The 10,260-nt window shown below is 45.7% G+C and overlaps 1 pseudogene and 1 gene segment (V, D, J or C); both read right to left on the bottom strand.

The window, feature by feature from the left end:
- Positions 1 to 2,227: 2,227 nt before the first annotated feature.
- Positions 2,228 to 3,017, bottom strand: LOC116418543. The segment is given in 3 exon segments: positions 2,228 to 2,334; positions 2,482 to 2,829; positions 2,952 to 3,017. Coding segments are annotated over 3 exon segments (501 nt in total).
- A 6,186-nt stretch (positions 3,018 to 9,203) lies between these two features.
- Positions 9,204 to 10,163, bottom strand: LOC113223387 (annotated as a pseudogene).
- Positions 10,164 to 10,260: the final 97 nt, after the last annotated feature.

The raw sequence follows: 10,260 nt of genomic DNA, 5'->3' as shown, positions 1-10,260 counted from the left end.
TTACATAATTTTTATAGTTTTTAAAAAATGCTTATTGCATTTACATAACACATCAGGCATATTAAGTTTTATTTATTTCCAAATAGAAACAAACTGTTAGATCTGGGCTTCGCTTCCTGTTTCCTTCTCATTACTGTTTCCTTGGTGATGCATAGATGTCCACAGTGAATTTTGTTTTCCTTTCCTCCCACTGTAATGAACAGGGGGTCGCCGAGGCTGAGCGGTGTCTCACATACAGGACAAGGCTGCCCATGGCCCCCTCCCTGCCCATGGATGTGCTTCCTGGTGGGTGCCCCATCAGCTCTTAGGCTGAGGACAGAGAGAAGAACAGGTCCACAGCTAGGGAACCTGGACACCCAGAGAATCCGGGAGGGACCAGCTGGGACAGTGAGCCCTGGACAGAGGACTCTGACCATGGATTTTGTATGTGATCCTCCTCAGGGACCCTCAGAGGCAGACCAAAACCCCAATCCCCATGTGTCTTTAGGGCCCAGGTCCTTCCAGGTCTTCGTTTTACCACCGCAGTAGGCCCCGGGCCACCTCCTCCCATGAGTTGCAATGTACAGTCTCCTCTTCAGGCTGCACCCTCCTTATCACATCTGACCCCACACCGGTCTCCTCATCCCCCCTATAAACCATCCCCTGTTCACTTCCATTAGCATTTTTGCATCACTCTGGGATCACAGCCTCCCCAAGGATGTCTCTGCAGGATATCCATGTTGCAGAGAGTGCAGCCCCTTGACAGGACAGCTGGGCCTGGCCCACCCAAGGCTGAGCATCTCTCTTGCTTCTCTTCTACACCAGCTCTAGACAAAGCCAGATCCAGAACTTTCAGAATGCTGAGCCCACGTTTTCTTAAGCATCAGACTTCCTCTCTCACATCTGTGGGTCACACAGGCTGGATTCTTCATTCTCGTCATTTCTCCCAGTTTCCGAGCTCAGGAAATGGTCAGCATACCTTCACCAAGAGGAGGGGATACCTATGGGACCAGGCTAAGGGCTCCTGGGCCTCTGGGTCACACAGGCTGGATTTTTTCTTGTCCCTACCTCATCCGCACCCACCATGTGTGGGAGGCTCCTTTTGTTTCTAGAAACAAATTGATTCTGTTTGCACTCGGAAACCAGTAAGAAAAGGAGTTATTTTTACTGAACTTTGTGGTCTGTTTCAGTAACACAAGTGACAGCAGAAGCCTTGGCATGAACTGCCATTGGTCACAGGCAGGGATAAAGGAGGGACGGGGCAGAGAGGATGAGTGGGGTGGATCTTCTCTCATTTCCCTGTGGAACAGGAACCTTTGGCAACATGGAGTCAGGATGCAGCTGTGTGACACTGATAACCAGCCAGGTCCTCAGGCTGGAGCCCAGAGGTGGTCTGGGAGGCTATGGGAATAAACCCAGAGCAGGAGGATCAGGCTGGGACCCCTGAGGGACCATCACTGCTGTCCTAGGTCATAAACTTAGGGGCTGTCTCTGGAAGGCCTCCATAGCCATTTCCATAGGAATGCCCAATGGTTTTGCTGCTCCCTGTGCAGAAAAAGGAGACCTTGAGATGGGGACTCCTCAAGAATTTTCCAGGGAGGAGTCACTTGAAGCAAATATTGGGCGGTTTCTGTTCCCAGATATTCCACAGACTCACCAGTAGACCCTGACACAGCGAGAAGCTTCAATGGTGTAAGAGAGGAGGAGAGAACACAGTCAGGCCCTGAAGGATCAGGAAACCCACCCTCAGCAGTTGCCGTGGTACTGAGTGCGATGAGCTGCAGGAAAGTCGCATCCCTGGGACCTACTTCCCCCATGGCCAAGGAGCAGCCTCAGCCTTGTCTCAGCCATGGTGGAGCCTCCCCTTGATTCTCTCATGTCCTACATAGGGGTTCAATGGCCTCAGGTCCACAGTTACCCTCAGACCTAACCCCATCTCCTGACACTGCCGCTGAAATGCAGGCACCCAGAACTGAGCCAGGTCAGCTCTATATCCAGAATTCCTCCCTGACCTGTGTTCTCAGGCAGCATTTCATATTTGAGTGCCTTATTCCTGAGACATAGTGAGCCTCAGACAGACCTGAGAACAGACTACTGGGGATGGAAGGGGAGGTCTCTGCTTGTACGCTGGAAGAGCAGAGTCCATACTGCAGGGGACTGTTCACCTGCTAGGATGTCCCGTTCACCTACTAGGATGTCCCTGGGCTTCAACCATGATGTGAACTAAAAAAGGCTCATTTTGCTTCTTTCAAGAAAAATAGTCCAGCTTCACAGGCACTGGTGTCAGCACACATGGACATGCAGCCAACACTTCAGGGTCATCAGATGCTTTGGCTTTGTTTTGTTTTACTGAGACTTCAGAAGAATGAATGGGAAATTGACAGAAGAGCCTTTTACAGCTATAAAGTACTTCCAAATGTAGTTTGTGCCTAGGCCAGTTATTTTAAAGTTTAAAAATTGTTACGGAACAAGACCTAAAGCAGGGTGAGGTTTTTGTCCCACTTCCCCATGTGTGTGTGTCACTGTGAGAAGCATTGCTTGGCCAAATCATACAGTAATAGTCAGCCTCATCCTCAGACTGGAGCCCGGAGATAAGTAAAATTCCTGTATTGGCCGAGGCATCTTTGGATCCAGAGAAGCGGCTGGGGACTCCAGAGCCCTGGTGCTTATCTGAGTCTGAGTAGTAGTACAGGAGATACCTGGGAGGGCTCCCTGGCTTCTGCTGATACAAGTATATGTTGTAGCTACCAACACTGATGTCACTGGACAAGGTGCAGGTGAGTCTGGCAGATTCTCCAGGAGATGCAGAGAAGGAAGGTGGCTGAGTCAGTACAGGCTGGGAGAGGGAACCTGCAAACACAGACACTCATGGTTGATGGGCAGGGTTCAGGTTGAAGTTTTTCGGGGATCCCTACCAGAAAAGCCAGAATCAGGCTGGGTGGCTGGCCCTGGTCTCTGAGGCCTGTCCCTACCTGTGCAGTGAGAGAGAAGCAGGAGAAGGAGAGGAGTCCAGGTCATGGTGGACACAGCCTGACATGCACAGTGGGGCTGGGCTGCCCCAGGCCTCCTTTTCTTCCCACCCTCTGCAGAGGAGGGGCTGCTCATGCAAATGTGTTCCCACCCAGGGACTGCCCAGCCCCTCCCTGAGCCCTGGGGATGCAGCTCAGCTCACACTGCAGCCTGAGGAGGAAGATGTTTTGCTTTTCCCCTTGGGAGGGCTCTGGAAGAAAACACCTACTGAAACCATCCACACGTTCCTGCTCAGGAGACTCTGCCACACCATGGGAGGACATAGATGCTAAGTCCCCATCAGTGAGCACAGGGTCTTAGCCCCTAGTCTTGGATTTCTTTGAGTGAATGGTCCTTACTGAGCAGCTGTGCAGGGACCATAGGGCAGTCCCCTGCATCCCATGCTGGTTAGAGGACACTCACCTCCCCACGGCCCAGCTGATCTCTGTAGCTTATTAGTCACTGTCTCTATTCACACCTCCGTGGTCTGATTGCTAGACACTAATTCCACAAGGCTAGGCATGATTATTGTGATTTCTCACTCCCAGAATGAGCCTTGGTCCATGGGATGTAGACATGGACATATATAACTTTTAAAATCTAGAAAAATCTAACTGCCCACATGTGCCATCAGCGTGGGCATCATGGAGAAGGGGCCAGCTGAGGATCTGGGTTGAGGGGCAGCTAGGGGCTGTTCAAAAGGATGGTGAATAATGAGAATTTTGCAAGAAGAATAAAAGATCCATGACATGTTAAAGGCAGCAATTCAGCAAAAGTTATCTCTACAGTGGTTTCATACGTTTTATAGAGCTTTTTACTCAATGTAGTGACATAGGGAAATGAATAGCATTGGTAGACTTACTTTTACCAGTGAATAGTGTGACATATTTCTCATTTTATAAAGCCAACCATCATCTCCATAAGTAAAACTTGTTGTTTTCTGCACAGTTGTGTCCCTGCTTGCCCTGAACAATTTTGGCTCTGTTCCCAGGGCAGCCTGTTCCAGGAACCAAGGACTTTCTGATTTTTTTTTTTTTTTTTTTTTTTTTTTTGAGGCAATTTGACAGTGCTGTTGCTGTGGGCTTTCTCTAAGGGCTGACTCTGAGGAAACAAAGCTGCATTCTCTCAATCATTGTCCCTGAACTGAGACCTGGGCCCTGGTTAGCAGCAGCCCAAACAAACGTGAACACAAATGGTAAACAGCCCAGTTTTCCTGGTTGTAGGTGGTGCTGTAGGGTCGTGCTCCTAGAAGACCTGAAATATTCCTGTCTCACTTCCCCACAGACTGCAGAGGACTGTCTAAATCCAACATTAGTGACCAGCCTTGTCCTCAGCCTGGAGCCCAGATATGCTCAGGAAGGTCTCCTTTACGGACCGATCACTCAAGAATCAGTTCTGGATCTGCAGGTGGACATTTACATCTATGGATCAGAGGTTTAAGAGCACTTCCTGGTCATTGTTGGTACCAGGACACAATCCCAAGACCCTTATTGCTGCTGTTTCCAGTGCAGGTGACTGGTTTAGCCACAGACAGACTGTGCAGGCTACCAAGTGAGCCCTGACTGCCCAGGACTGTGACAGCCAGGAGAGAGACACAGGTATGGCAGGTGACTCCTTGAGCCAAGGGAGAAAGGCAGAGCCCTGGTCCTCCCAGTGCCAGCCCCTGCCTTTCTATCTCCAGCCTCCTGTGCAGACGCTGAGGAGGGTGAGCAGCAGAGGGATACAGGGCATGGTAGAGAAGTCTCTGGAGCTCTGCTTCCTGAGCCACACAGATTAGGGGGAATAGCCGCTTTTCCCTGGCCCCTCTTAGAGGAGGGAACTCAATGCAAGTCTAACCTGTCCCCATGGTTGTTCCCCTCACATAAGATGCTGAGTCTGATTATACTTCTTGAGGACTGGGTGGCTGAGAGGTAGCAGAGCATGCTCAGTGACTCTTCAGGCACCCTGGGAGGATGCAGCTGCTGGACCCTATGAATACAAAATAGAGACAGGGAGACAGGTGTCTGGTGTCCCAGCCAAGTCCAGCCATGAACTCACTTTCCAAGCTGCACAGAAATCCATGGATCTCTCTTCCTTCTTGATTCTCACTACATTAGCACATAAGGCAGAGTGGTGAGGATTGGGGAGAATAAATTAGCATGCTTGTGTGGTTCACTGGGTTCACTGGAAAAGGAGAGGACTCCAGGAATCAGAAGGAGAAAAGAAAGGAGAAGGAAGAAGTGCTAGCTGAGGCAAAACAGGAGAATCAGCTAATTCTGGGCTACCTCAGAACTAGGGTATCAGAGAAGCTCGTAACAGAGAAAAAATAGGCTGGGCACAGCAGCTCATGTGTGTAATTCCAGGACTTTGGGAGGCTGAGGCGGGTGGATCAGTTGAGCTCAGGAATTCAAGACCAGCCTGGGTAACATGGGGAAACCTCATCTCTACCAAAAATATAAAATATTAGCAGCGCGTGGTGGTACGTGCCTGTAGTCACAGCTACTTGGGAGGCTGAGCTGGGAAGATTGCTTGAGCCAGGAGGTGAAGGTTGCAGTGAGTTGAGACCACAGCCTGAGCAACCAGGGTGAGACCCTGTCCCTACCTCGTCCACCATCCCCAACAAAAAAAAAAAAAAAGAGAGAAAATGTATGAATGTCCAATTCCAAGAAAAAAAATCTGGAAAAATACCAGTAGGTTTCCTGTTATAAAGCTCTTGATAATTCACTCAGGAGGATAGAGGGGAGAAGTCATTGACAGGAAAAGGAAGAGACCCAAGAAGGGAATTCAGGAATCAGAGATGTGGGAGGGGAGAGGGTAAGGATGGACCACACTACAGAAAAGACTGGATGAGAAGCCAGTAAGAATGTTGAACAGGAGCCAGAGTGGAGGTCAGGTTTGTTGTTTGTTTGCTTTTGTTTCCTTTCTTAAGAAAGGGTAGCCTCTCCCCACTTTGCAGCTGTCCTCCCTGGTCATATTCCTGCATGGAGTGTGAGTTCTTCCATCTTGGCTTACCGCAAACTCCCCTTCCCGTGTTCCAGTGATTCTCCTGCCTCAGCCTCCCGAGTAGCTGGGATTACAGGCTGCGCCACCGCGCCTGGCTAATTTTGCATTTTTAGTAGAGTCAGGATTTTTCCATGTTGGCCAGGCTGATCTCGAACTCCCCACCTCAGGTGATCTGCCCGTCTTGGCCCCCTAAATTGCTGGGGTTGCAGGCGTGAGCCACCGTGCCCAGCTAACTGTGGGGTTCTTCTATCATCCAAACACATTAGTTTCCTATGTCTGAGATATATCTTAGGTTATTGCCTGCCAAGGATTCTCCTTATTTTATACTATTCTTATGAATTTGTTATTGCCATTTTGTTATTAGAGGCAAGGTCTCACTTTGCCACCCAGGCTGGAGTGCAGTGGCATGATCATAGCTCATTGCAGCTTTGAACTCCTGCAGTGAAGTGACCCTTCTGCCTCAGACTCCTGAGTATCAACGATGACAAGCATGCCACACTATGTCTGGCTAATTCATTTTTTATTATTTAAAAACATGTTTTGTAGAGAAAAGATCTTGCGATGTTACCCTGGCTGGTCTCAAACTCCTGGCCTCAAGTAATTCTTTTGCCTCAAACTCCCAAAGTGCTAGGATTAGACACGTGAGCCTCTTCTCCTAGCTGGACTTGTTATTATTCAAACATATGTGGATTTTGTGTGGTGGGAACATTTTAGAAATGCAGAGACTGTGTCCTCACCCCAGAGCCACTGAATGAGAATCTGCATTTTGTAAAATCCCCAGAAGATTCATATGCGCAATAGAATTTGGGAAGTGCTGTGCCAACACATGCATGGAGACACTGGTGTAGTTTTGGATATAAATTATTCCTCATGCCTTAATCTGTTATGCTCCTTCTTACATGAATCAGAAACTCTTGTTTCTGTATTTAGTGCATTATGAAGTCAGGTATAATGTACTCAAGGCTTTCCATTGGAAACTTCAGGCATTTTTTTTCTGACCTCACAAAATCCACAGAAGTTACAAGGAGTGTTTTAATAATAAGATAATATCACATCTTTTTTTGAGTAGCAAACAATGAGAATTACCTAAAAGTGATAATATTTCACTGCTATTCAAATAAAAATAAATTTAGCAATTATTCAAGTATTTTATCCCTTTTAAGAAATGGAACACTACTTACATTAACCTGAAATGACAAGAGCATAAAGGGGTGTAAAAGCAGATGAAAAATCACAAGGCTTGATCACTATTTTGGAAATACTGAGAACAAAAATGAAAGAATGCATCCAAATAAAAAGAAGTAGTCACATTGATTGTTTGAAATAAAGAAGCTTTGCAGAGAACTTGGTGATTTTTAAATACTTTCTGATTTTATGTAATAGGCATGTATTGCTTTGAATGTAACTCAATAAATAAATTTTAGTAAGTTTAGAAAGTTTCTTCTCATTGCTCTCAGCTCAGAAAGCCCATCCTTTGAAGATGCTACTGAGATCCCTGCATGAAGGGGGTGTGTCATGTGGTGCTTTATGCAAATCTTTACCACATTCACCACCTTTAGCACCACCCAGGTTCTCAGCCCTGCGAGCAGCTACACTGTGAGGGGACAGCCCATAGTGGCTGTGTGTTGCCAGAGGAAGCAGCTGCTCTAACATTTTACATGACCCAGTGAGCAACTGTGCAGGATTCATTCAGTTTGAACCCCTTGAGCTTCTTATGATGCAGAAGACCTAGACCGCCCCCTGGTGGCTTTCCTGGACTGAGCATGTATTGTCAAATAACTTGATTTATCTTTTTGACACTGTCACTGTAAATTTCCCAGGTCAATTCACACCCATTATTTGTCTGTTTTTTGCTCATCACTATGTGTACTACTTTCTCTTCCTGTTGTTGAAATCCAACCCCAGTGACTATAATTTGAGTTTAGTGTTACATGGTGTTAATTTTTATCTGAATGTCTTGAATGACTAAAGGAATTGTTTCAATGACCCATTGGCTTTTCGACACTATTTTTGTTGAGTCTCATATTGGATAAGCAGCTAGCTAAAGTGAGCATTTCCAAAATAATTTATTTTAAAGAATTTATTAAAAAGAAAATGACCAAATATTTAAGGTTGAAGTTTTATTGTCAATTCAGTGGAAATTCAAGTCAGCCATAAGGATGATCAACAAGGTCTACATAAGCAACCTCATCCCCAACTCACACCCCCAAAAAAACCTGCCTGGACACCAAGCTTCGGTGAGCTTTTCTGACTGGCAATAATTCATGCATAGAATCACACTGCCAGGAGAATGCAGCATTGTCTATTACTTTACTGGGAGGGGACAACTGGATGCTTGTGCTTGGAATTCTCCTGAACTCTGCCCATGTGCCTCTTCCCTTGAATTATTTTAATCTGCATTCTTTTGTTGTAAAAAATCATATCAACAAACATCACAAGTTTCAGTGAGTGATGTGAGTCCTTCTTGGGAATCATAAGAAGTGAAGTGTTGTTGGGGGAGTCCCTAGCTTACAATTAGCATCAGAATTGACAGTGCTGTTGGGAACTCTTAGATTTTGCAGGTTCTAATGTCACATTATTTTTAACTTCAAAACAGATTTTATTTGGGAAGAGTTTCTCATTTTGTTAAAGCTGCAAGCAACCTTCTTTCACAATTATTCTTCTAGAGATCTAGTAGTTTCAGAGATCTCAGTGTTCAAAGATATATTTCAAAATTAATAACAAAGCCAAACCCACCCCAAAAAGAAATCACTTTTAGAATGATTTGGAATGTACATTGATTTCTGGTATTCTCAGAAACAAGCTCACCAATTCCTTGGAAAACGGGTATCATAGAGTCAGTGCCCACCGAAGGAAATGTCTTTAAGTAAGTTAGTTACATGGACAAGATTATTCACTCCTTAGAAAATACATCAATGTAAGAAGTCCCAGCTGGCAGGGCATGCAGTACAGCACCAATTTCCCAGAGGGCTTAGTGGATCTTGGGATGACCAGTTGTTGGTTTAAGGCCCACAGAAGAAGAGCAGTCACCGAAAGTGGAGAAAGAATATCGGCAGGCAGGGAACCTCTTGCAGTCGTACCCAGACTTTTAACTTGCTCTAAGGAGAGGCTGTGTTCCATAGCATCTTTGGGAGAACATTTGAGACAGTTAAAAGCAACAACAACAAAAGCCCTACAGTATTATTCCCCAGAAAGTCCGTATCTGAAGAGAAAGAGGGACCCATTCAAGATTCCTATGGAGGACTGTGTTTCCCATCCATTTCTGTCTCCAGCAGGTACAAGATATCAGCCAGAGTGTGCTCTACCACAGCGTCCCATCCCATGTCACTCAGGGCGGTAAGTGATATCATTTTGAGGATACTTGAAGCACAGTCCAAAGTTAATGAAAACCATGCAGTTCTTGTCCAGTGTGATGGCTAGAAAGTAGACACCCTCAAAAGTATTTTTGTAAGTCACACCTTGATTGATACCTTTTTATAAAATATTATCTCACTACCAGGAGTCTGTTTTAGGTTCTTCTCTGCTTTAGCAACAATGTCTTTTTCTTCAAAATACAAATAATTCTTGTACTTTATCAAAGCCTTACGTTCATAAGTATTAGGTATGACTTAGCTGTTTCCGTGTCTTCAGAAAGAGTAGTACAAAATTTAAGATGTCTCCCTTCCATAGCTTGAAAAGTAGTGTTTGCCAAGGGACTGGTAAAACTTGAATCTTTTTTGCTCTGCAAAGAATACCTAAATTTACTTATTGTTTAAACAATGTTATTTAGCCAAGTAATTATTCCAAGTGTCTGAATGGTCATCATGCACTCCCCGTATTTATCAATAAATGGTATAATACCCTTATCTTTAGAGAACATTGCCTTTAAACATTCGTCCCATGTTTGGGACTGCCATGTCAGGTGGGACAAAGCAGTAAAACACACTTCCTTCTTGTTTGCTTGCTACTGGAGGAAATAGATACTACTGCTATGATAGCATACATTGCAATGAAAACTGTAGTTGGTCATGAGATAAACAGGATGAGGTATCTATGCAAGACTTATCAACTGTGAGCCATTTTGTACAGAAGCAGATCCCCCTCTCCAGCTGGAGGGGCTGCTACCTTGCCACCAGCTTCATCTCCCCTTCTTTGGCCACTTTTGCATTTGTGGCTGCTCCTGGGCTGGGTTGGGCACCCACCACTAACATCATGGCCACCCCTAGACTTTCTCATATTATTCTGAGTCACCTGTAATGAGGCACCTCTGACTGTCTTAACTTGTTAGGATGCTGCAGGGCTGGCATAAAA

Source organism: Piliocolobus tephrosceles, chromosome 19, assembly GCF_002776525.5.
Source record: "Piliocolobus tephrosceles isolate RC106 chromosome 19, ASM277652v3, whole genome shotgun sequence".
Lineage (NCBI taxonomy): Eukaryota > Metazoa > Chordata > Mammalia > Primates > Cercopithecidae > Piliocolobus > Piliocolobus tephrosceles.
Note: the sequence above shows the minus strand (reverse complement) of the source record. Positions and strands in the feature narration are given on the sequence as shown.